Source organism: Sipha flava, unplaced genomic scaffold (assembly GCF_003268045.1).
Source record: "Sipha flava isolate LNK unplaced genomic scaffold, YSA_version1 44_pilon_pilon, whole genome shotgun sequence".
Classification (NCBI taxonomy): domain Eukaryota; kingdom Metazoa; phylum Arthropoda; class Insecta; order Hemiptera; family Aphididae; genus Sipha; species Sipha flava.
Genome location: NW_020273203.1, coordinates 1,802,637 through 1,830,554, shown reverse-complemented (window position 1 = coordinate 1,830,554; position 27,918 = coordinate 1,802,637). Strand labels below are relative to the sequence as shown.

General features: G+C 26.8%; 4 protein-coding genes across 4 annotated transcripts; 2 read left to right on the top strand and 2 right to left on the bottom strand.

Moving 5' to 3' along the window:
* The first annotated feature begins 366 nt into the window (after nucleotides 1-366).
* Nucleotides 367-5,276, top strand: LOC112689535 (vacuolar protein sorting-associated protein 18 homolog). Its single transcript, XM_025563291.1, has 18 exons — nucleotides 367-581; nucleotides 649-829; nucleotides 949-1,091; nucleotides 1,175-1,360; nucleotides 1,424-1,613; nucleotides 1,793-1,917; nucleotides 1,974-2,198; nucleotides 2,267-2,383; nucleotides 2,454-2,566; nucleotides 2,664-2,775; nucleotides 2,839-3,015; nucleotides 3,076-3,220; nucleotides 3,352-3,524; nucleotides 3,593-3,947; nucleotides 4,008-4,159; nucleotides 4,269-4,535; nucleotides 4,596-4,735; nucleotides 4,926-5,276. The coding sequence occupies exons 1-18, from the start codon at nucleotides 507-509 to the stop codon at nucleotides 4,987-4,989; spliced, it is 2,940 nt and encodes a 979-aa protein (XP_025419076.1). The 5' UTR covers nucleotides 367-506; the 3' UTR covers nucleotides 4,990-5,276.
* Nucleotides 5,277-6,206: 930 nt separating this feature from the next.
* On the bottom strand, nucleotides 6,207-10,026 carry LOC112689505 (alkyldihydroxyacetonephosphate synthase). The gene is made up of 12 exons (XM_025563245.1): nucleotides 9,592-10,026; nucleotides 9,423-9,512; nucleotides 9,130-9,266; nucleotides 8,894-9,046; nucleotides 8,663-8,814; nucleotides 8,446-8,582; nucleotides 7,952-8,130; nucleotides 7,758-7,885; nucleotides 7,514-7,691; nucleotides 7,314-7,444; nucleotides 6,684-6,798; nucleotides 6,207-6,622 (listed from the first exon to the last, which is right to left on the bottom strand). The coding sequence occupies exons 1-12, from the start codon at nucleotides 9,672-9,674 to the stop codon at nucleotides 6,288-6,290; spliced, it is 1,818 nt and encodes a 605-aa protein (XP_025419030.1). The 5' UTR covers nucleotides 9,675-10,026; the 3' UTR covers nucleotides 6,207-6,287.
* An 881-nt stretch (nucleotides 10,027-10,907) lies between these two features.
* LOC112689518 lies at nucleotides 10,908-11,967 on the top strand. Its single transcript, XM_025563272.1, has 2 exons — nucleotides 10,908-11,346; nucleotides 11,431-11,967. Exons 1-2 carry the CDS (start codon nucleotides 11,068-11,070, stop codon nucleotides 11,653-11,655), a joined length of 504 nt encoding a protein of 167 aa, XP_025419057.1. The 5' UTR covers nucleotides 10,908-11,067; the 3' UTR covers nucleotides 11,656-11,967.
* A 1,938-nt stretch (nucleotides 11,968-13,905) lies between these two features.
* On the bottom strand, nucleotides 13,906-17,789 carry LOC112689536 (eukaryotic translation initiation factor 3 subunit B). Its single transcript, XM_025563292.1, has 13 exons — nucleotides 17,526-17,789; nucleotides 17,252-17,447; nucleotides 17,061-17,180; nucleotides 16,753-16,936; nucleotides 16,537-16,694; nucleotides 16,273-16,468; nucleotides 16,070-16,212; nucleotides 15,852-15,990; nucleotides 15,577-15,772; nucleotides 15,253-15,467; nucleotides 14,811-15,014; nucleotides 14,626-14,734; nucleotides 13,906-14,091 (listed from the first exon to the last, which is right to left on the bottom strand). The coding sequence occupies exons 1-13, from the start codon at nucleotides 17,638-17,640 to the stop codon at nucleotides 13,997-13,999; spliced, it is 2,070 nt and encodes a 689-aa protein (XP_025419077.1). The 5' UTR covers nucleotides 17,641-17,789; the 3' UTR covers nucleotides 13,906-13,996.
* Nucleotides 17,790-27,918: the final 10,129 nt, after the last annotated feature.

Below are 27,918 nucleotides of genomic sequence, written 5' to 3'. Positions count from 1 at the left end.
TTGTTTAAGTACGACGTTGTCACTTTGATTGAGCTCGTGAAAAGTAAACCTTGTTTGTGGGATTAGAACAAGCTTTAAAGACAAGAACAGAGAAAATAACTTACACACGACACGACACTTAAACACCTAAGCGAGTACAAAAACTGTTAAACATGGTTTCCTCGTTATGTATGAAATAAAACCGGCACCGACTTAATTTTACCGGTACGTGTGAAAAAAGCGAACAACCGGTATTGGCACCGGCGCTGGCTCCGGTTCTGATTTTATTGGTGTGTGTACAAACGGTTTTACGATTATCAACTATATAGCTTATCAGTTATATAATATAATATTCATAATTATTATATAATTTGTTAAATCATAACTGTTCACTATAATATCGTATAGTTCATTAATTATTTATGGTTAAATGGGCATTTTTGACTTTAAATGTTACTGTAGGTTCAAATAGATAGAATTTTAGAACTCATTACGTGACGATATTAAATTTTTGTATTTAGTACATAATGATATCCATACTGGATCAGTTTGAACAGGGCGTTGAAAATTCATATAAAACAGCATCTACGTCTAAACAATTAGTAAAACTTATTTAACATTGCAATTCAAATTAAATTTGTTAAAATTGTTATTTACATTTGGACTTAGATGGATGAACATTTTGATGGTGATGCAGAAACTAGAAAAATTCCTATTTTGTCAAAGAAGAAAGTAAACTTTTCTCCGAATGAAAAAATTTCTCAATTATTAGTAAGCAACGAGTATGTTGTATTAGCTTTGGTTAATAATGTATTACAGCGGATAAATTTAAAACAAGATAGTATTGAAGGTGAGATTGATATTAGTACAATAGGTAATGAGTATAGTTGTAATACTTATAATTCTTTAATATAAAATACACATTTTAATATTAATACTTTTGAAATAATGGATACAATTTACAATTAGAAATTGATACTTTGAAAACGTCATCTCTCAAAGTAAAGCAATTATTTCTTGATCCTTTTGGAGAACACTTATTAATTTCATGTGGGAATATAAATAGTTCTCATCTATTTTATGCTACTAAACAATTACCTAAACTCAAACCGGTTAGTAAAAAATTATATATAGTATTAACTTTTTCTTGATGTTATAAAATCTTTGAAATTTATTAAAATGTTGGTGTTAAAAGGTTGGTAAATATCAGGGTTCAGAAATAACTTCTGTGGCTTGGAATTATGATCTTAAAGTGAAGTCTACATCTAGTACAACTGGACCTATATTGCTTGGTAATTCATCTGGTACAATAATTGAAACACAATTGGGAACGGAATTTGATAGATTTTTCCAAGGCAGTGTTGTTCAGTATTGGAAAGAAGTATGATATTACTGTTAATATATAATGTGATAAATTAAATATCTGTATAAGTCATATTTATAGGTATTTGATATAAGTAAAGGGCAACCTACTCCTATAATCGGTCTTCAATATCATAAAGTTGGAAATTCAGATTTATTTTATATTTTGGCAATCACATCTACAAAGTTATATCAATTTGTTGATAATGTATTGAATAAAGATGAAAGGCCGATGTTACAACAAATCTTCAATAATTATTTGACTATTCCAGGTTAGTTTAGTTGTATTTTATTTTAGTATTTTTCAAGTTATAATTTGTTCAATTTTTTTTTTTTACAATTTATTTATAAAATATCTGTTATTATTTTTTAAGTTTAACTCTACAGTTATGATTTAACTTGAAAATATGAAAGATTCAGTAGAAATAATAATTTTTATATTTGTATATAGAACGTTTTTATGAAGTTCCCACTGTGGTCAAACATAGCAAATTAAATTTTTATTTCTTGAATAATGACTTTACTGTTCCTAAGTATTTTGGCTTCCTTACCGAGCTTGGAATATTTTTTGCAGAGGTAAACTATTATTTTTATAAAATAAAATCTCTTTATATCTTTGACATCTACTGTAGGTTGATATAAACAAAGATGATAAGACAATATTTAGTTCACATGAACTTATAGAGTATAGTCGATTATATGGAAGAGAAGATGATGATTTTACTGTACCGCTATCAATGACATTCACACGGTACCATGTATTGTTGTTGTATCCAGAAAAAGTCTTAGCCGTTTCATTAGTAGCTCCTGCTGATCGCAGTATAACACAAGTGATGGATGAAGATTATTTTTCTGATGTAAATCCTTTAATATTTGGTTGATATTTATTTTTCTTGTTTAATAAAAATAATAACAAATATTTTAGGGTCATGGTAGACTTTTGAATGTAACAAAAGATTTAATTACTGGAACAATTTGGCTGTATGCTGAACGTGCAGTTTTTAGGTATAAAATAACTAAAGAAGATCGTCATGTTTGGAAAGTATGGAATTAATAATTAACAGTTTAGAGAATATTAAAGTATTAAATTCTAATTTTGTTTGATTTTGGAGGTTTATTTAGATAAAGGAATGTTTGAGGAAGCTAAGGAAATATGTCTGAACAACCCTTACAGAATGAATCAAGTGTTACTTAAACAAGCAGAAAATCTTTTTGTTACTGAGCAGTAAATAATTATTTTATTATAATTTTTAAATTTATCACAACATAAAAATATTGAATTATTTATAATTACTTACTGCTTTTTAATTTTTTTTTTACAGATATGAAAAAAGTGCATTAATATATGCTAGCTTAGATGTTTCATTTGAAGAAATTGTTTTGAAATTTTTACATTTAAATGAAAAAAAGCCAATCAAATTATTTTTAGTCAAAGTATGATCAATTACATTATTTTATAAATGTTTAAAGACTTCAATAAAGCATTTCTGTCCATAGAAATTAGAAAGTCTAAAGCCCCAGGATTATACAAAAATTACAATGATTACACTATGGTTGATTGAGCTGTTTACCACTGAATTAGCAGTACTTAGAAACAATAAAAAAGAAAAATCAAAAGAATATATTGTGTTACAAGATTCATTTAAACAATTTTTATTGCAACCTATTATTCAAGTAAATATCTAATAATTTATGTTATAAATTATAGTTATTACTATTTTTTATTTTATTTAGGATTGTGTTCACAAAAATTGGGAAAGTATATATGATATATTGGCTAGTCATGGCGATGTGCAATTTATGATTTGGTTAGCATTAGAAAATCAAGATTATAGGCGTGTTGTACAACACTATTTAAATGAAGAAAATATTGCTGAAGGCAAGTTAATTTCTGAGTGAATTTTTTGTTGAACATTTTTTTTATATATTTTAGTTAATACAAGAACAAACATATTTAATGTTTTTGGGTTATATTAATATTATCCATAATTATTTATCTTTCAATTTCAGCATTAAATATATTGGATAATCATCCATTCAGTGAATTATTTTATACATTTTCTTCTGATCTTATTGAAAAAGCTCCAGTACAGACTGTATCTATTTTAATTAAACAGGGACATAAGTTAGACCCTTTAAAAGTCATTAATGAATTAATCTTTCCAAATTCTAGCGAAAGATTAGTAAGTTTATAAACAATACTTCATAACATTATTATTATAACTACAAATTAAATATATTAAAATTACAGGCTTTAGAAATAATTAGATACTTAGAATATAGTATTCATTGTTTGAACTGTAACGTAGAATCTGTTCATAATTACCTGATATCTCTTTACATCATATACAATAAAGATAAGTTGATGAATTATCTAAAACTACAAGGTCGGGAGATATCAGGTATAAGCTATAATCCAAAATTTGCATTGAGATTGTGTCGTGAACATCATTTGGAAGAAGCTTGTGTACAATTGTCTATTGTTTTGGGTTTATGGGAAGCTGCTGTGGATTTAGCATTGAAAGTCAGTATTGATTTAGCTAAAACCACTGCTTCATTGCCTAATAATGACATGGAATTATCAAAAAAACTTTGGCTCAAGATCGGTGAGTTACAAACACAACAGTGGAAGCATAAATGTTATTTTTTTTTGATTTTTTTTAAAGCTCAATATGTGGTTGAACAAAATAATGATATAGAACAAGCCATGCATTTCTTAGAGGAATGCAAGTTTATCAAAATCGAGGACATCTTACCATTTTTCCCAGATTTTGTAACAATAGATCATTTTAAAGATGCAGTTTGTTCATCTCTTGAAGTAAAAATATTAAAATTGTTATAAATTTTTGTTATTTTTTTAAATTAAATCAATAAAATAATTTTTATACATTTTTTAAAGTAAATGTAGTATTTGAAATTATTTATAGGAATATAATCAAGACATTCAAAATCTTAAAGAAGAAATGGAAGATGCTACTAAATCAGCTGAAGTAATAAGGTCGGAAATTTTGTCATTTAGAAACAGTTACATGTTAATCCAACCATCAAATGTGTGTAGTAGCTGTCAGGAACAATTGGCAACTAAAGCATTTTATACATTTTCTTGTTCGCATAATTTTCATGCAGAATGTTTGATCAAAGAAATGCAACCATACATTGATTCTAGTACATTAAATACAATAAAGGATTTACAAGTAAAATCTTATGGATTAATTAGTTGCTATAGTATTTAAATTAAATATAATATATTTTAGAATCAGCTTAGTACCATGTATCAAAATAACAAAGATTCTTCTCAGTCAATTAAAGTCATTAGTCGACGAGATAAAGTTAAAGAATCTTTAGATAAATTGTTAGCAGCAGAATGTTTTTTCTGTGGTGATATTATGATCAGGTAAAATGCTGAACAATGAATATTTGTAAGATTTCAAGTTATTATTTTTAATATATAAATAAATAAACAAATTTACTTAACAAATATAATAGTACTCCAAGCTAAGTATTTATTTATTTATTTATTTAAATGTTAATTTACGAGTATTTACCAATTAATTATTTTTATTTTGTTTTATTAATTTTTTTAGTCTCATCAATAAGCCTTTTATAGAAGACGGTGATTTTGAAAAGATAAGACAAGAATGGGAATAAAATGATTTAGTCAATACCAATTAATACTTAAGTAATAAAACTACTAAATAATAAACTTATAATGTATACACTTTTTTTTTATCCTATTTAACATATAATTTTATAACTATTGAAATAAATTATAATATAATTTTATATAATTATGATTCAATATTTTCTTTATAAATTATGATGTACATGTTAGTGTTTAACTGCGTGAACATGAAACTCAACTCCAAGAGCATTTTATTTAATTTGTATTTATAATGATCTCAAAAGATTATTAAATATTATCTATATTAATTATTATATGAAATGTTCTTTGATTGCCATGAATTATTTGTAATTAAAACTATACAGATATTTTAAATATTATATAAAAATATTGATTGTTATTTTATTGTTTATTTTAAAATTAAAATTAATATTATAGAAAATGAATTATTTTAAATAATATATTAAATTCGTTTTAAGATAAATTTCATATTTAAAACTGAAATATCTAATAGTAATCGGTAGATATTTCAATTTAAGGGCATGTTATAGAAAATTAAGTTTAAGAATGCTAAGTTTTCAATTGACAAGTTTTAGAATATTTTATTACTATAGTAGAATTAAAATAAAGTTACATATCTGTGATTGGAGAGATGAAAAGTATAGAAATATAAATTCTTTATTATTTTATTGTGTTATTCTTCATTCATAATCAAGTTTTATCTTATTTTTATTGTTTTGAATTTATTTGTTTATTTGAATTACTATACAGTTCCATTTCATGATTAGTTTAGGTCTAATGGGAAAGAAGGATTATCAAAAGTATTTTACTCAATTATTTTAATCATTCAATAATAACTATATATAATTATGACTTTTAATATTTGTAAATTAATAAATTATAATAGTATATTATGTTGATAATGTAAAGTAAATAAAATAAATATTACTTATAGTCTGTATTTTAAATGTTCTATATATATATATATATATATATATATATATATATATGTTCTAGAAGTCATGTTTGAGATGATTTTTTAAAACTGCATTCTAAAATTTGCTTCAGTTATTTAAGGCTTTCATCCCTATGATAATTTCTTCTTAAATATTCTTATTGCACATTTTTGTATAGACTGTATATTTTACAATAAAAATGTAATAAATTAGATAAATATATATTATATATTATTTACTGAGTCATATTATTTTAAAAAGATAAACAACAAATAATAAAAATTTCATAATTTGTTTATAAAAATTACCTTTTATTTTATAACTTTCAAAAATTTACTCTAAAATGTGACTAGATTTTTCAAAGCTGTTCATATTTTGGACAGTGGAAAATTTATGAGATTACCATTAGCAAAAACATTATTTGGGTCTAAAACTTTTTTAGATGCATTGTAAAGTGATAATAATGTATTGGACATGTGTTTTTCATACCAATGAGCTCTAAGTTTTCCCACACCATGATGATGAGATATTGACCCACCAGAAGCCATAATAGTGTCACGTGCTATTGTTTCAATATGATGGTAAGTTGATACTGGATCATCTAATCCGGTCCAATTAAAACCAAAATAAAAATAAACACAACAACCAGAATCATATGTTTGTGTTACACGGCAGCTAATTAAATAATACTTGATATTGAGTTCTAAAAGATCAAAAACATATTAACAAATTAACCAAAAAATTAAATAAAATTTTTCACTTACTATTACATTCATTTGCCACAGTTCTTTTAACATTATCACATAAGCTAAGAGTCTTATCCCAAGAAACTGATGTTTCAAATGATTCTGCTACAACTCTGTATTCTAATGCTAAATCCTATATAATTTTTTTATTAAAATTTTTAAGGTCTAAGAATTAAATATGAGGTGTAAAAAAAATACCAGGACAAATTATTATTTAAATGAATAATTAATGTAAAGGTAATAACACATATCTATATAAAAAATAGATAACAGGTTAAAGCCATGAGTTAGTATTTGTTTTAATTGTACATTACAACTTATACATCAAAATATATAAGTTCTCAAAATTTTTATACATTTTGTCATGGAGAATAAATCAGAATAGATGTGTTTGCATAAAGTTTTTTGGTTAGTTTGATAAATCAGAGAATGAAACTAATAAAAATGTTAAATATTTTATTTAAAGTTTAAACAATAGTAAATAAAGAAAATTTTTATAATAAGATTTGCAGGTCATTCAACTTATGCAATTTTGACATAGTTCTAAGTTAGACTAACATTTAAAAATTTATTTATATCAATGATTTTTATAATCAAATAAATCCTAATATTTTTTAAAAACACCACAGAAAGTTTAATATTTCTTACACGTATATAAGCTATAACAAAAGTCAGCATATACCCTCGTTCTCCATTTCTTTCTCCTGCAGTGACACCTCCAAAAGATACAGCTATTTTAGCAATGCAATTTTTATGTGACATCACATCTGATTTTTTACCTAAACATAAGTAATAAAATCTTTAAATTATACTGTTTTATAAGATAGAAAGTAACAAGATTAAATCACCTTCAAAGAGAAGTGTCATGACACATATTGAATCTAATCGAAAACCATACACACGAGTTAAATAAGTTTTTTTAAAAGAGTCTAACACATTTCGGTAAGTATTCTCAACAGGACGTAAAGCTTGACCAAATCGAAATTGTGTATTATCCATTAATCGAATAGACACTGGTTGACATCGCTACCAATTTAAGTATGATTATTAAATAGAACTACTTAAATTTTAAAATAAAAATTAGAAATATACTTGTTTGGCTACTTCTCTCATACATTTTACTCCAGACTCAAAGTCAGGAAAAACTACAGAATCATAAACTCGACAGTCTGGAAGTGGTCGAATTTTTAAAGTCACTTCAGTAATTATTCCTAATGTACCTGCAAAAAAAAAAAAAAAAAAAATAAGCAATTACAATAAAATAAAAAGAATGATTAATAATAAACCTTCCGATCCTAAAATAATTTGTTGAAAATCTGGCCCACTAGACATTCTTGGGACTTTACTATTTTTATGAATGACTCCTCTAGATGTGACCATTTTTGCATCAATTACTAAATCTTCAATATTTCCATAAACATTTTTTTTCATGCCTGATGCTCTAGTCGCAACCCAACCACCTAAACTATTTTACAGAAAATATATTACATTTAAAAGATTCTAAAAATAATAGAAAATATAATTATTAATTCAGCGACGCCCAAAAATATCAGTTATTATAAACATGGAAAAATAAAAAAATTATAAATACAAGCTTCAATACTAAAAATAATAAAAATAAAATAATAAAACCAAATTCAAAAATACAGGTAACACACAATAAAATAACACAAGTAAAAAATGATAGTAATAATAAATATTAAATACAAATAAAAGGAAACTTACTACTTTAATGATTGCTACAAAGGCTACACTCGATTTTTTTTATTTCAATGAATACCTAGAGAACTCGTATGAGTCGGGTTCATGTCCACATGTATAACCTCGTTTGTTTAGTTCACGTTCTAAATCTTGACCAATAACTCCAGCTTCAAAACACACCAGTAAGTTTGATTCATCCAACCACAATAAATGATTCTGAAAATGTTAATCAAAAGTTGAGTTGATTTTTATAATTACAATAATGTATTTATACAGTTGGCTATTTTAATAGTTACCATTTGTGAAGTATCTACACTAACTATACATCTTTTTTCATTTAAAGGGCAAGTTACAGCTCCAGATACACTAGTTCCCCCGCCAAATGGAATAAGTACAATGTTATGTTGATTAACCAGCTCAACTATTTTTATTACATTCTCATGATTTACTTAAATAAAAACAATAATATAATTATCCTGTTTCTGTATAACATACACATTAATAAATAAAAACTAAATAAAACATACCAGGCCACACTACAATATCGCATATACGTGGAAAACATTTACCATGTCTTAGAGAGTAAATGTCATACAGTGTTTGACCATGAGAACGTGTAAGTCGGGCTAAACCTTCTATTGTATAATCAATTTTTGTTTTTTTTAAGGCATCTAAGAAATCTACATAATTTAAAATAAATTATATTTAATTAAATTATAATTATAATAAATTAACTAGATTATTAAACAAAGGAGATACTAACTAATTGGTATATTGGGAGGTGGAAGCTCTTGAGGACCAAACTTTTCTCTAGGCACATTCCTTAAAGTAAGATCAATATTTAATACTTGTTGGACCCATTGAGTAAAAAAAGGCAAATCAGTTTCTCCAATAGAGTACCTGTTGGAGAAAAAAGTATCAAATCCAATATTAATAATTATGATTTTAAAATTAAACAATTCATCCAGATACGAGTAACAACAAATCCAATAACACATACATAGAAAAAACATGTTTTTTACATGAATATCAACACATGATTAAATTAAGTCATACCTTTTGCCTGTAAAACGAATCATCCCTTTGTCGGTGACTTTAAATTTTGAATCTTTATAACCCCAACCGTTCCACTTTAGAACTTTTGATCTAAGTAAGAATAAAATATTTTATACTCAGAAACAAGTACGAATAATTGTTTTAAATTTTTTGAGATACAAGCACTAACCTGTTCTTCGGGATGACACTTTGAATGTTTGTGACTAAGGGTAAGGATTTTTTAAGAGATTCTCGATCATCCTTATCGTCCATTGAGAAACGTAAATCAGCTCGCAAAATATCAAAAACAATGTTTAATTTAATTAAAATAAACTAATAACTATAAAGTTCGGTTCAGAAAATTAGCAAATCTTTTGTTAGACAATTGGGATACTTGAAAAAAAAAATGACATTAGCCAACAAATTGATTAGGTATTGATATTGTCGGCTAATATAATACCGTGAAAGTGATAACAGCGATTAGTTTCAAGAGGGCGTAATAGGTACGTTATGAAATTTCATTTTATGGATCAGCGGCGCCCATCTTTTTTTGATCCACGACTCTCAAACTGTTTAATTTCGATCAGACGATCCTTCTTACTAACATTATTAAAAGTGTGTTATATATATATACATATTTACAAAAATGTTATTCGTATAAATTAAATTGTTAATTTTAGGCAATTTTAATATTTTTTTTTACTTAATTAATTAAAATAATAAAAAAATAAAATAAAAAATACATCATTAGAGTTTTATAGAAATATAAAGTTATATAAAATAACATACAATTTTTTTTATTTGATTTTAAATTATTGGCGACATCCAAGTTGTGCACCATTGTTATAGATCACGTATAAAATTAATAGGATTCTCAACGTATACTCTATATAATCTATAAGCCTTGGTAATAGACATAAGCTTGCACAGACATTACTGGTAGGGTGCCGTACATAACACATTAGTATTTATTAATAACAACAAATTTGTATGGGATAATTTCACTTAACTTAATAATTATATTTTCCTAATACTTTTATACGTGTATTTACCGTTTACGAACATTTTGAAGTAAATTAACATAATATGATTATTTATTATTGTAAAAATATTGAATATTTTGGTGAAGGAGGGAAGGTTCACCGAATAGTCACGTGCTTATTCTTACTACCCATGGACACGCTTCTGGTAATTAGTGACGGTGCTATAGTTTGCGAGGCCCTGGGCAAAATTAATGTTGGGTCTTATAATTTATATAAATAAAATATTTTAAGTTCAGTTAAATCAGAACCACGGGGCCTTAATTATAATTTAAGGCATGGGGCCCCGGGCAACTGCCCCTATTGCCCACCCCCTCGCGCCGTCTCCGATGGTAATAGGAATGTTATGGAATTTTAAATTATAGATCGCAGACAAAATTAATTTTATCCATGATGATCATATGCACGGATACATATAAACTATTATTATATACATATCCTATGTGATAAAAAGAAAAAATAACAATATAGAAATTGATAACAAAAGAAGATAATCACAGTGAGTGGTGACAACATTAAAAATAACAAAAACTCGGTTGAACGTAAATACGACCACGAACAATAATAATTGTTCGGAATGGTTCGATTTTCGTTCAACTACAGTCGAGTCTGAGAATGCGTTTGAAATGGAAGCATACTATATGTGGGAGCGGGTGCACATAACTGAGGATATGAGTCGGTCGAGCAGCTACTGCGACTGCACCACATATTCCTGCTTTTTAATATCCGTCTTCTTGTTCACGTTGGGCACCATCATTTTAGTGTTCTCGTTGGGAGCGTTCGCTCTTGACACCGTGTTCGCCAATCTGGGCCATATGTGGATTGTTGGTTTGCTGTGCATCTGTTCTGCTGTTATGATTGGAATTAGAAACGTCTTATATCTGCGCAGACTTCAACAGATAGAAGTAACTACTATTAATATAAAAATTTTGCGGTAATTTTTCTATTGCCTTTGTTGCAAAAATCAAAAAAAAATCCTGTTCTTTCAGGACATTCGATCTCAACAAGCACAGTTGACAGACACTCAACAGTATTCCTTGCCAATACGTACAGTTAGTGAACTTACTTTGCCTCCATCATATGAGCAACTGATTGGCAGTCATAATGATAATGATGACTTACCACCTCCATCGTATGAGGAAGCTATAGTTAGTATGTCTAAAGAAGCAACCAAAAGTGATAACATTATTGTGCTTAATTATTCTGTTAAATGATTTGTTAAACATAACTAGAGGGGTATTCAATTGAAACAGTACAATATTATCATCAAGAATTTCTTACCAGAAACCTGATTATTTGATGGTAATAACTTAACTGACCTACAAAAATATTGGTTTATACTAAATTTGTTTTACAAATTATATCAAAATATGAAATCATCTGTTTCATATTTATATATTTTTTGTCAGTTATAATTTTTGACTATATAATGAGTATTACCTATTGAGGATTAGAATAAACAAATTTTAGTCATATTATATTTTAACACTAGGAACAATTTTAAATATTTAATTAAGACATTTTATTTTTTTTATTCAAATTTTTATTTGTGATCTCAATGAAAAGAAAAATGTTAAAATTGTATTCAATAATGATTTAAATGGATAAGTATTACTTAGACGTTTTACCAATTAATTTTGTTTTATTTTACATGTTATATTATATGCCAAATGTAACATCCAAACCAATTTATTTGTTTTAATATTATTATTGAATATAAGTTTTAGAAGTATTGTACAAAAATTATTAAAAAGCATATAACTCTTTTTGAAGGTCTCTATAGTTAAAGATTAATAAAAACAGTTGGATTAAAATGTTATCCAAATGATTTTTTCACATGATAAGTTTATTATTAGAAATCCGTATTTTGAATATTAATCAGAAAAATTTAACATAAGCCAACACTGATTCTTATAAAATCTAATACAATTATTGGTATTCCATTTTTGGAGCTATAATTTTAGTTTTTAATTAATAGTCAAAAGTCTGTTCTGGGATGTACTTATTTCAATAACTCACTATTTTATTTACTTAAAATCAAATATATTTCATAATTTTCTTAATCATTAATTCGTAGTTTTCAATAATCAATGTATTTCATTAAAAAAAAATAACTGTAAATTTAGAAAAAGTAATCAAATCATTTTGATTTATCATATGAAATATCAAAAAAATAGTGAAAAATGATTGGATTTTTATAATTATTCAGAAATTAAAAATATTACTATTATTTAGATGTATTTAATGTAGACAGTATTGTTTTGAATAATAATTTATAAACTATTTCTAATATTTTAAATATTTAATTAAATTAAATGTATATATAGATATACTTCAATTATGTTAGTTATTTGATTTTCCTTTGTTAATTTTAACTAGAAAAACCTTTCATATATTCCACATAGCTGACACAGTTTTGTGATTGTATACATAAATATAAAAATATATTCATTAATATTATAATTTATAACTGTATTAGTCTTCCCATTTATTTAAATCTTTGTCTTCAAAATGTATCTTATAATCTAAATACCAATTAACTATTAATAGTAATTTTTTTTTAATATTTACAATGCAAAAATAATAAATTAAATTTAAAACTAGATTGCTTTTAATGAGGTTATGTAATATTATTGTTTTATTGCCATTTCTGTTTAGGATTAAAAAAAAAAAAAAAAAAACATGAATGATCAAGTATATCTTAATTTTATCAAAAGAAGTAATATTTATCTTTATTGTTTTTCTGTTCTAACTTTATTAAATAAACGCACAATAATATGTATTGTATTATTTTATTATTTAAATCATACTAACAGAAGTAATAACTGTAAATAGTTAATTTGTTTTAATATAATTTCATATAAAAGTACGAGTTAAAATCAATTAAAAACCATATACATCATTAAATGTAATTTTATTAATTAAAAAATATGTCTAAAAATATTATAAAATACAAGATGATCCATATGCACATAGGATATATATTAATATTTTAATGTATTTAATTATTTACTTAAATTAGTTGTTGATTTTCTATGATAAAATATATGTATTTGTGGTAAATATAAATATTTTGAATTTAAAATTTCACTTGATTTTTTTTAATGTCTCACTAATCAATATTTTGTGTTATTACTTACTATCTATGACTACCATTGTATAATAAATATATTTAGTTGGCAATTGTGATATTTATTAATAATAATTATGATACAAGCATGTAGTATAATCATTTTTTGAATGTGTGTATTTATGAAATAAATAAAACTATTAACATATAAATTGGTATTTGAAAAAAAAACAGATTTTATTACAGAAAATATAACTTTAACACACCCTACTAGACAATAACCTATTTTTCTTCTGTATTTAAAATTTATATTGAAAGCTAATTTACAGAATATAATATTAAGAATATGAAGAATTATGATGGCCATAACATATAGCTTTATAAAAAAACAAAATGATCAAAATTATATTTATTGTTTTATCCAAATACAAAAAAGAAAAAAAAACAATTCAATTATTTTGTTTCATCAAATCATTCAAAAATGCTTACTCAATTACAGTTACTTCTTCTTTAACTAAAAATTCGACCTTTTCTTCTTCAACATTCTTACGGTCAGAATCTAATTCATCAGTATCAATATCTGTAATAAAACAAACAATAATCATTTTTTAATTTTAATATATACTCAGTATTTGGTTGTTTAGTGTCACAATAAATAAATACAATCTTTAGTGAAAATAATATATTAATGGGGATACTATATCATACTACATCATGAACTATATAGAAATTATATATTAATATATAATTAATATTCCATTTTTTCATTAATCCCTGCAAATTAAGAAATGATGAAGTTTGAATATACAAACATCATATATTGTGTAAAATATAAATTTCTTATTTAATAAAATAAATCACCTATTACGAAGGAAGACACAGTGTAGAAACGAAAGAAATTAACCAAGTTAGTGATATAATGAATTAACTATAAATATACCTTTAACAGGATGATAAATTTTAAATAGTGCAAAATCAAACAAGTACTAAATATTCATATACATGGGGTTATAGTCTTATATATGATTTTTTTTTTTTATTAAACAGGTAATAATATGTATGCTATGTAATACTAAAATTATTTTTTTTATCTTATTAAAAAAAAGTGACTTACGTTTTCTTAAAGACATTCTTTCAGCCTTTTGTTTATTCCAATCAGCTAAACGTTTGCTGCGGTATTCTTCAAATTCTTTGATTAATTTACGACGTTTATCAATAACTTCCTATTTATAAATAATAATAAAAAAAAAAAAATTTAGAATAAATTTAATCAATAAAAAATAATCTCATCAATAAAACCTTAGATGCTTTGGACATTCTCATTTTATCTTTAGTTTCAAATTGAGATGTGTATTTTTTCAAACTCTTCTTGATATCCTTTTGTTGCTTGGCACTTAATAGGGTAGGAGGCCTAGGTCTCCATTGCATGTGACAGTAGGTATTTGTATTGAATCTATTTAATATTCTGCCTTGGAATGACCATATCCAATAGCCAGTGTCTCCCTATTAATATATATTGGCATGATTAAATAAGAAAATAAGGATATTTTTACTTTTTAAAATATAAAATACAATTTAGATACTTCAATGAAATCCTATTCATATATGATAATGAACTTATAAAAGATTAAATGACATTTTAAGAAATATTTAATTTTAAGATTATTTAATACATTTGAAATTCAACAATATATTTTACAAAATTTAACTATAAGTATTTTTCAAAAATATATTTTCATACCTTAGTCTTCCATGAGCTTACACCAGTAGCAACAAATCTTCCAGTGGGATCCCATTCAATGTCAGTCGCTTTATAATGTTCTGTAGAACACATGGTAGTAAAGTCTGCTGTATCCACAAATTCCAAAGCTCCAGAATCACGGATTTCAGCAATAACAATATATTGCCCAGCAGGCGACCAAAACAAATGACTGCAGAAATGTTTGTCTAATTTCTCTAAAGAAAAAAATATTACAAATTATTAATTAAAAAGTTAAAAATACTATAATATAAAAAAGCAATTGTATATTTTTAAATAATACCAAGTTTAAATAAATTAACATACTTAATAAAATTGGAGCTTGACCAGATTTTACATTATAAAAACTAACACTATTATTGCTAGGTTCACCGTGAATAATAGCAAACTTTGAACCAATAGGTTCCCAAGCAAATGCATGAATTGGTTCTTTAATTTCTACACTATCCACAGGTATGTTCTTTTCTCTCATATGGAATATTTCAAAATTGTAGTACATACCCTATAAAATATATTTAACTATACAATTTCAAATCATCAAATTGTTATATATATGGAAAATAAATAAGATTAATTCTTACACTGTACTTTACATCTCCCTTTTCACGTTTAATTTTTGCATATCGATCGACTTTGACACACAAATAGTCACCAGCTTTTTGCCAATGAATTTTACAGTCGGCTACATTGAATAAATTGTTGGCACGAATTTCCTTGCGACTAAAATCATTAATATATAATTTAAGCTAAGATAACCAAAACTTAAAAGAGCAATATTTTAATTCAAATTTGTATTTACCTGGGTATTTCTAAAAGTACTACACGAGCTGGAACATCTTTGTCTTCTGCAACCCAATAAGCAAGCACATTATTCCTAGGAGACCAACTGAAATCTCTAATACCATTAACTGTTATACTTTTCTTATCCAGTAAACCAAAAGACTACAAACAATTAACATTTTTAATTTGTGTAAAACATCTTTTTGATTTTCAAATACTTACAGGAGTTTCATAAACACTTAAAGTATTATGTCCAATTCGAGCAAAATATTTATCATCCTTAGACCATCGTAGTATTGGTACAGGTCCACCCATGGGAGCATCTGAAATAAATGATCGCTTTTCTGCTCCAGTACGAATATCAAAAATGGTTAACTTTTGTTCACCATTGTCTAATGGAGCATATGCCACTAAATATCTAAATAAAGAGTACATGGATTTTAACGGTGAATTTAATTTTGTATTGTATTTATACAAATAATTTACTGTTCACATGGAGAAAAATCAACGAATTGAACATTACGATGAGAGAGCTTTAAAACATTTGTGAAATTTGGTCCACCCCAAAGGACAACACCTTGTTTGTGAAGTGTTGCCAAATAAGTTCCAAGAGGTGACCACATAATTAAAGATTCAGTCCATTTCTTTAAAATAAAATAAATTTTAATTAATAAACTAGAAAAAAATAAACAATTAACTTACTTCACGTTCAACTAATTTTGTTGGTTGTGGATTGCTGTTTAACCAAACTTCAATGTGATTGTTTACATTATATACGTAGTATTGATCAAAAGCATCAGGTTCCATCAAGAAATATTGTAGATTAGGTCTTTCTGGGAATGGCTGTGGAGTTGGCGGTTCCCATTTTTCAGGAATATCATTATACCTTAATAATATATTTAGTTAACAGTAATACATATTCAAAATTAAACATCATTTGATTATTAGTCATAGATGGAATACAAGAGTTGACATTAATAGCAAAATATAAATTAAAATTAATAACTTACTTTTTATAGTCCGAGAATAAATTGATTAAAAATGTATGTTGCTTATCAAGTTTGTAATTATTAGCTTGTGTAACAGCTTCTAATGCACTTTCATGTTTTTCATACTCAATAAATATGTATCTAATAGTTTAAAATAAAAGTAAATAATAAGGAATTTAAGAAATACAATTATAATTTAAAAAAATATGTACCCTTTGGTATGACCATTCTCAGTTTTTGGATAGTAATCACTAGTGATCTTTCCAAACTGTGCGAATATTTTCGTTATTACTTGCTTAAGCTTGTCAAAACGTTCTGGATTGACTTGGGGAACACCGTCAACAATAATGACCGTATCAACACCATCAGATACTTTAGGTTTCCTCTGAAGTACGTCCTCAAGCAACTCTAGGAATCATTAATGAATTGTACTCAACGTTATTGATTGTATACCGACGCCTTTATATAAGAGTATTTCGGTATTACCTTCGTCGCTTATGTCGTCTACAAAATTTTCCAATTCGTTGGCCTCAGCATCGTCCTTATTGTATTTCCCTTTTTGACCATCTTCGTGCTTCTCGGAATCTTTTTTCTTGGCCATGGTACACGAATGGGTTGCTTGAAGTCAATTGAAAAAAGTTAAGATGACAAAATCGGAAAATGCAATAATGGGACGACTTAGTAAGTCGAAATATAAAGCTTAAGAAAAAAAAGACAACATTAGAAACTTATTTTTAAAGGTTAGGTTTCTGATTACGTGTGGATGCCGCGGCAGCGGTGGGCCGATGCCGTTACCATCAGTCTAGCCAACCTTTACCGCTACTAAACACACGAAAATGATAACCTATTCGATATCGTCTTAAGCGAGCCTCACACTATCAGTATTACTGTCAGTTAAAATATTGACAGTACCTATTTGTTTTTCATACTGACAGTACATTAGTACTTACCTCACACGATCAATAAAACTGTCAGTATTACTGATCGTGTGAGGCTCACTTTAGCGAGAATTGATATCATTGGTATCTTCTCAATGCATTATCGTTAGCGACAACCGTGGTCACGTGGTGTGACAACTTAGTAATGAACCTTGTACTAGGGTTGCCATATGTTAAAGCGAAACCGGGACAAAACAAACACATAATTGAATAATATACTTTTTATATAACTTTTAATATACTGAGAGGACCATAAATGGCCGGCAATATAATATTTGAAAATATTTATGTAAAATAAAATACATTATACAGAGTGTTGCACGATAAATGTATCAAACTTCAAGAGGTACTTAAACATCGCAGATGCAACAAAAAAAGTCCTTATGACCATTAATCAGTTCTCAATAATAAGCAGTGCTCGACTTGTGGGGGGACATAGGGGGACGGAGTATCCTTTCTAATTTTTAGAAATTTTAGCGTCCCCCTACTATTAATACATTATAATTATAACGCTTAATAAGTTTCGGGGACGCAATTTTTTTTCAAGCAAACAGAGTCCCCCTTCTTTAATTTCTAAGACAGGGAGGAGCAAATTTCACAAAAACTTCAAAATGTTATAAGTTTTGGAACGGTCTACTCCATTTTTTTATTAAAATATTTGTAGGGGCCGCTATTCCATTTTTGTGTGGAAAAACGAAAACTAATTCTAGTTGATAAATACAAAACCGCTAAAATTTGGTAAACTGATGTAAATTTTATTTCATGAAATTTAAAATTAGCTTGTACATATAAGTTTATTACAAAAGATGTTGAAAGTGTCCACCGTTTTGCCTTAAATAAGCACGTCATCTTTCACATACATTATTTCCATTTACTCCTGCTGTCATTATTCTCCGCATTTCAATAGCAGCTTGAAGAATTATTTGCTTCAGAATCGATTTCCAGGTGATAGACTTGTTCTTTGAGGTATCCTTATATTCTTTGAGGATGAAAAAATCCAAAGAAGTTAAGTCTGGAGATCTCGGAAGCCATGGGAATTGTGTCTCCTCTGCTGATCCAAGAAGTAAATGTTTAATTTAAGTGCTGTCTCTCTGCTCTTAAGAAATGTGGTTGGGCCCCATCATGTTGGTAAATTATGTGCCTCCTGACTTCTAAAGGTATGTTCTCAAGCAATCCAGGTAGTTCATTTTGAAGAAAATTTAGGTATGTATTTCCACCCACCGTCCGAGGAAGTTCTAAAAATGGACCAATTAACACACCACCGATGACGCCCATCCATACATTGATCAAAAATCTGCGTTGAAAACGTTGTTGACGTACCAAGCGTAGATTTTCCTGAGTATAATGATGTTTATTATGAACATTAAACACGTCTTCCCTTGTAAGTATACTCTCATTTGTCCAAATATTATTTTGAAGAAAATCAAATTCCTCAACTTCATTATGAAGTAGCCACTACAGAACTGAACACGTTGTTGATGATCTGTGTTCTTTAAACCATGAACTCTTAAAAAATGATATGGGTATATACCTGCTCTATTAATAGTTCTCCAAACAGTCGAATGATGAACACCAAATTGACGAGTAAGAACACGTGTACTAGTTTCTGGATCTCAATTTACTTCATCTAAAATTTCCCTCTCCAAATCTGTATTATGTAAACCTTCCCTTAAAGACCATCTAAAAGTACCTCGCTTTCTCAGAGCTTGGTGTATTCTACTGAACATGGCTAGGGCAGGAACACGCCGACCAGGAAAACGATTTTTGTACTCTCTTTGAGAGGCTCGAGTATATCCATTACACAAACCATAAATAAAATTCAAGTCTGAAGTTCGGCATTTGAATAAGAAAGCATAACGGATAATACAAAAACAAACACTACATAAGAACCTCTTACAAGAAGTGTATTAAAATTTGAACACCATGGTCGACAAATAATAAAACATGTTAATAACATTTCAATGACTATACATTAAATTCGACGACTATACAATAAATTAAGATAATAATAATTACCACCAAAATTTACATATAAATAAAAAGTTATGACAGTTAAATAACAATTCTTGATTGTTATCGAATGCTTTAAATAAACGTAGTAAATCGGCATGATCAGTTTTTACTGTCAGTTTATCATGTATTAATTGCTAAAAATTTATTTTTGTTTTTCCACACACAAGGTGGAATAGTTGCTCTTTCAAATAGGTTAATGAAAAAATGGAGTATACCGTTCCAAAGCTTATAACATTTTGAAGTTTTTGTGAAATGTACACCTCCTGTCTTAGAAATTAATTGTTGTTAAATAAAATTGAAATTTATTAAAATTTCGACAATTTGAAGTTTTAAAAGATTTGTATTATTTCTTTAACCTAAAAAATTAGGTAGGAACCTTGAAATGTATGTTCTCTTAATTTTAGTTTTATGAGCTTTTCAGTGGTGTATTCAAATTTATTTTAGAACTAACGGTTCAGCAAATATGAACATTATTATAAATGAAACTAGCGTTCAATCAAAAAAACACAAAAATCGAAATATCTCCCTTATTATTGAGAACTCGATAATGGTCATAAGGACTTTTTTTGTTGCATCTGAGGTGTTTGATACATTTATCGTGCAACACTCTGTATATTTATAAGTGTAAATTACAAATTATGTTTTTGTCATAAATTGTTAATAGATTACGATTAAAAATGTCAGATAAAATTGTTAAAATTAAAAATTAAACAATCCTATATTTCCTCTAATAATTAGACAATTATTATCTAAACCAGGATATATAGACGTATAAACATATAAACATCGAGACACGAAGTCCAAAACCGGTGACAATCCTAGTTTTTCGGGACGTATGGCAACCTTACCTTGTAATGATCTCGATTTGAGTACAAGATTTTAGAACCTGTGAACAGCATTAACCCAATGGCCAATATATCTCGGCCCATTATGCCATAACAAGTGTACGAGTTCAAAGTCGGACTATGAAAAGTTTAAGGAACAACACAATAATATGTATATCATAGTAAAATGAAAAATACACGGCTTTTGCATTTCGGTAAAATTATTTTGATTTACCCACACTTACCTACTATTTACTCCGAGTACCGAAGTTTCTTAAATAATAAATTATTGTTTCAAGTGCGACAACCACCGGTTCTTGACGAACTATTATGAATATTTAGCTTAAGTTTTTCAAAACTTTAGATAACGAATTTGATGTATACATTCGAAAATTTCCAATGTGTGTTCTAAGTAAAAATTTCGAGCTATTAAAATTAAATATACATAATATAATTAATAACATATTTATATTAAGGTTGAAATCCTTATAGAAAATAAAACAAAAATGATCGTCATGTATAATATTTTTGATGTAGAAATGCAACTGATAAAAATTCTTATGGGCACACAATTTTCGCAGTAAAAAGCATTTGTCCAAACGGTCCAAAACGGTTGAAGTTTATAAACACTAATCAAAACTATCAGCTACATTAAGTGGCGTACATTCAATCTTACTTTGGGGGGGGGGGGGGGTAACAAATTAATCGTTATCTTTTTTTTTTTTTTTGTTGCACAGATAAATAAGATAAATAACTGCTATAAATAGATATTATTTTATACAAATTTTTTGCCGATTTACAGTTTACTTTTACATTACAGTAAATTAATAGCTATTGGAATATAAAAACAGCAAAGTTAACAAAACTTTTCAAACACCTATCAATATAATTATTTAATTATCATAATATTTGTATAGTTGTATATTTTAAGTTCAAAACGTAATAATGAAACTACGAATATATTATACGTCATCAATAATAAAACAATTTTCTTCCTTTTTTTTTTGGCCTTGGAAGGGGTTTGAACTCGGGTCTCCCCTCCCGTATGTACGCCACTGGCTTCACTGATAATTTCATAAGTGGGTATTACTATTAGTGAAAGATTTACTACTAGTTTAATGACGTTGTTTTGACATAAATAATTTTCAAAAGGAGAAATCATTTATTATTGCCCTAGGTTCTATTGAAGCTTAATATTTAGCACAGCATTGATTATGTCAATAATTAAAAATAACAATTTAAAGATTGTTCCTGTACTAACCCATAAATAACCAATATAAACGGACGACGATTTACACTATGATTGAAGGCAATTCTAAGCATTTGTTTTCGACGTCGTCTAAAATGTATCCATATAAGAAAAATTATCAATATAAGCGAATAAATATTTTTAAATCGTATAAAAAAAATTAATACTTTACGGTGGTTTTATTAATTTCAAGTGATTTGTGGTTGGAAAATATATATATTAAGTTGCATCCAACAAAACAATGCGGTGATATTTTCAATAAATAACAATTGATTATACAAAACGTAATCGTTAGGTAGTTGAGTCAATTACATGGTTACCTAAAGCCGTTGAAAAATGCGTCAGTAGTGTTAGTAGCCATATCTTTTTGATATATTTATAATTTATATACGAGAATACAGGCAGGATTGTTTAGCTGCAATTTTGGACTAAATCTACAGCAAAGGTTGGTTATGGATCTAACACTCAAATCGGACAATGACAATCTAAACGCAATTCAAATGGATGATAAAACCGTTCATACAATTGCTTAATTAATATAGATAATCAGAAAATATACGGTGTTTTATTTTTTGAAATTTGATTTAAATATGTGGCTTTATTTCAAAATATTTTTAAAAGAAATTCGTAATAGAACTATGAAAGTCAAAAGAAACATACTATTATTATATGAAAACATCACAAATTATCTATATTTATTTACAGATGGAAACTATTATTTTGTCATTTTTTACTATACATTTAATACTATAATACTTTTACTCATATTAAATAAAATAATTGTTAATTGTACAAATATGTAATAACTGTATGAATGTACATACATGTTAATACTTTTATCATTAATTAATTGTAATTACTGCATGTCTAATTTGTCGTTTTGAGAACCTGTCTGTTAAGAATAGTACGCTTATAAATAAATGTATTTCTCAATTCAAATTGTATTTTTTAATGTTAGCTTCACACATTTCCTAAGGTGACACAAGGTAGAGCAAGTATCAGACTTTGTTAGTTCACTCCCGTCGTCTTGTTTCATCTCACCTCACTCCATTTCGTGTAGGTGTTTTTAGTACAAGTCAAATGAGGCATGATCATTAATATATAACTAAAGATATTGAAAGAGTGGGTAATGTACGCTTTTTTTTGTTTTGTCTCGAGTAATGTTTGGACGAAGTAACCCGAGGTAAGCTCGGGAGAGTTTAAAGGGAACATAATATTTATTTTAATGGTGTAGTTGATAAAATCATTCAGTGTGTTAATTTTGATTTTAATTTTAGATATTAAGACAGTTAAAATAATTGAAAAATAAATTATTGTTAATTTGCACTAATTAGATATATAATATTTTAAAACAATTAATTTGTAACAAATAAAATATGGATATGAATAAAAATAATATAGCTGTATCAACACTATATCACTGAATGTAATTTGGCAGGGCTAATTGAAAAGCCAAAAATGATTTAGACGTGGTCGTTGGAATATGTTATCAGGTATTGTTCGAGTATTCGTCTACTTAAAAGAAAGTTAATGAAAATAAATAGTGTGTACATGCAAACTGGCCACACACGGCTCTAGGTGTGATTTGACTGTCGTTAAAATCACTAATTTTCATTCGCTAATTCTTCTTTTAATTCGTTCAGATCATCCAATATAAAATCCTTGTTCCATATAATTTTCTATTTCGAAAACTTAGACGTACCCAAAATCGTCGTTTTTTTCGTTCGAGAATTTTTTCTTTGCCCTGGATAATTGTAACAGCACATGCGGCGTTTAGTTTATCGTCTTCGAAATACATATCGAAAGAATTTAGAAAACTGAAAATTTATCAAACAAACGTATTACCATATAAACGGCATTTAAATTACTAAATACTAATTCCTATGTAGACAATGGTATTGCAAGTGGCTTTGATAATTGCCGTACCAAATGGCATTCAGTGGCATAGTGTGGACGCAGCTTAAGTCATGTTCAGAGATGGACTCATAATTTTTTGGCTCGGGAAAATTATTTAGACTGTCCCTCTATATTATATTATTTATGTATATAAATAATATTTATAATAATAATATATTTTTTTAATTATTTTTTATTAAAAATTTATTATCAGGTAATTCACAAAGTCAAACAAATTACGATTGAATAAGAAAAAATAAACAGAGGAATACATTGAAAAAAAGGAGTAAAGTATGTGTTGTATCCTTGATAAGAAATTAAAAATTAAAATTATTATGATAAAGTAGTAAACTAGTAAATAGTAAATATTGATAAATACAAAAAAAATAATTTCTGACAATTTATGATGAACTAGCTGTGGCCGTAGCAGCTCTCACAGACACCGGCTCACCGGGAAGTTTCCCGATATCCCAATGAGCCAATCCGACCTTGGTCATGTTTATGAATATGATATAATATTTATCAATATTATGCGTATGAAATTTCAATATGTATTACTATACTACCATTACGGTTAGATTATTATTCAATGGCTAAATTGTGTTAAATCGTGTATTGTAGGTAATCTTCGGACGATTAATAAGTATTATATTAGATGACCTTCAAATTAAGGATTTTAACAACATGTAGTCATGCTATTTTTTTTTTTTTTTTTTTGATCATATGCTTATGAGAAAACTTATAATGGTGACGTGAGTAATTTATATTTTTAATTCGATACTTTAGTGATATACGTGCGCAGGTATTATACAAAAGAGGATAATATTTTATTATTATTTTTATATATAAATTATTATAATTACTATATATTCGTAAAAACTTCAGTTATTTGTTATAGATTACATCTGAAAAATTAAAAAGAAAAAATTATCGAGCAAAGTACTCTTAATTCAAGTTTTGTATTCTATTTCCAAGGCTTGAAATTTAAAATTTTAAGCCATCGAGAAAAAGTAAAATTACCTTGGATGTCTAATGATTTTTATAGGTTGTAACTTATAAAATTATATGTTGAAACTGCAAGGTTAATCATTTTAATCAAATTTTTATAGTAATATCAAGGTTTACTGAATAAAAAATATATAGGTAGTTGCTAAAAAGAGGGAAGTTGTTTATTCGTACATACGAATGTAGCACGCCACTGTTTTAACTTTATTTTTTTTTCTTTAAATACGTTTTCATATATGATATGTGTGTGCGTATATGTATAATGTATTATGTACATCTTCATAAAAATATAGTTGGCTGGTCACGGGCTTATGGGGAAATAATATTATAATTTTAAATTTAAAGCGTATTCGATTTATATACATGGCAGAGGGAAATAGGGACAGAAAAAAATTAGATATGTATTTTACTGATATACTTTTCTTATTATAAAAAAACGAAATTGAACATCTATGTCGTTCAGATTTAAAAACGGTTAGATCCATAAATGCATGCAATAACACATATATATGACATGGATTAAGTGTACATATATTTATGAATTATATTTATATATTTATATTTATATCATATTTTATATACATATAAATTCATTTTAACACTTGTTAATGATTCCACACTATATTATCATTACTGATAGTGACATTTATCTAGAAGTCAAATATCTGGAGTTTCATAACTATATTACTAACAATAACATATCTTCATTTCGTTCCTATAGATGTGTACATAAGTGTAATTTAAAAACATCTCCGACAACCCAATTCCATTAATGATATCATTATATTGAGTATTTCTGTGAATAGTTTTCACTTTATAACATCTAGAGCAACGTTTCTTAACCGGGGGATACACGATAAAAAAGATATAAGAGGGTACTCGGGGAAAAAGGTAGTAGTGGAAAATTTAAAACGAAAGTATTTGAATTAATAAATTATTTATGATATATTTGATAACGAACACTGTGTTTATGGAAAAGGCTTTTTCGCCATACACGTTCATTAAAAATAAGTATCGTTATAGAATTTTCATAAGTTTTGAATTACGAGTTTATCTATTATAAGTGGAATCAGAATTCAAAAATTAAGTGTTACTAGAAAACTCAAAAGATCACATTAGGATTAAATTGTAAAATATATATTATTTATTTATTTTCCATTAAAACTAATTCTATAATTTCTTATCAATCCTATGTGAAAATAAACAAATTGACAATTGGCGGAATGTAAAGTAATGACGAGAAGTCTAGGTTCTAGGAGAACGTGAATGAAAAAAGGATGTGAAAAACTGGATTAGAGGATAAATATTAAAAATCCTGCATTATTATATTACTAGGCATATTGTTATCTTAAGACGATTAATAGTTAACTTTTCACACAGGAAGTTGTAGGATATTGTATATTCACAATGAACACGAACATTATAAACAACGCATTAATATGCACGGCACATGCTATAATTTAAAGTATAATTTTATTAGTTATACGTGGCAATATATTATAAAGAGGAAAAAATAATTTTTTTTATGTAAACTTCATGTTACAAAATATATCTTAACATAGAGTTTTTAGGTACACATCGTAACGTATTATTCAAAAGTTATTTCGTAAACAATGCAAAATATAAGATAAACATTAAAGTCTTATGTAAAATTATTATTTTTCAATAATAAATATAATTTTATATTTATTTATATCCTTAATATTATTGTTACATTATTATTTATTATTCACGAATTAAACATATTTTTATATTTGCTAGGTCAACTAACTTTTTAAATTTTTTTTTTTTTATAAATAACAGTTAGTTTATTTACTCACCTTAAACTTTTCGTACGTACTGTCAATTTCCGAGTAACTAATAAAATGGTGAAATAAGGGTTAATTTTTTTAATAGGTTTTAATAAAAATAATGTTAAATGTTGGAACTGTTAATCTTGATCAGAGTAAGATTTTTTTGAGTAAAGTGGTAGTTTTGGGTAAGTTTTTGTCAGTTTTATACGTAATTTTTACATTTTGCTATGATGTTATCATAGTCTTATAGAAAAAATATCAAAACATTTGGACATAGACTACTTATTTATATAGTCTGATACTTTGGCTATGGTTAGTTGATTTTAGATAAATATATTGAAAAGTAGCTGGAAATAAAAAACTCCACTTGAAACTCCAGCTTGGATTTTACTTATGTGAGGAATATTAGTGTCTATTCGGGTTACAAAATGTCCGACATAGATATGACTAGTGGAAAAGTATGAAGGTGGATGGGGTTGTTTTAAAATCGAGCAATAAATGTCAAACACAATAAAATGTTCTAGAAACTTAAAAACACGGTTCTGTACAATAAAGTTTTTATTTTAAACAAAATTATGTATAATTCAATGGGCTTCGTCAAATTATAAACTTAGAGTTTGAAACGATTAAGTTTATATTCGTTATATATAACGTATACTCTTTATAATCGTTTAAACTGCGTTTTTATATATAGGAAGTGTACAAAATAATATGAACACCATGCAATATAGTTACATATTGTTTGTATTGTATCTCCAATATTATCTACTGAAGCAATTGGCGGATATTTTGGTAGAAAATTGGGATAAAATTTTGTTGGAAACTATTCAGATCCTTTACGAATCTATTCCGTGAAGGATTGAAGCTGTTTTAAGAGCAAAAGGTGGCCCAACACCTTATTAATAAATCAATATGTATATATAAATAAATAAATTACGTATATTGCATGAATTGCGGTGTTCATATTATTTTATCCACCGCCTGTAGGTTATTTTCAATAAATTTTTTCAAATAATATTTACATTTATAAAACAATAGAATAGAAATATTAAAAATCTCTCTATGCCAACACATGGAATATAAGTATAAATTTTTTAGCGTTTATGAAAAATATTTCTTTTACTTTTATGGTTTGGAAAAATACATTTGAAGATGTGAAAT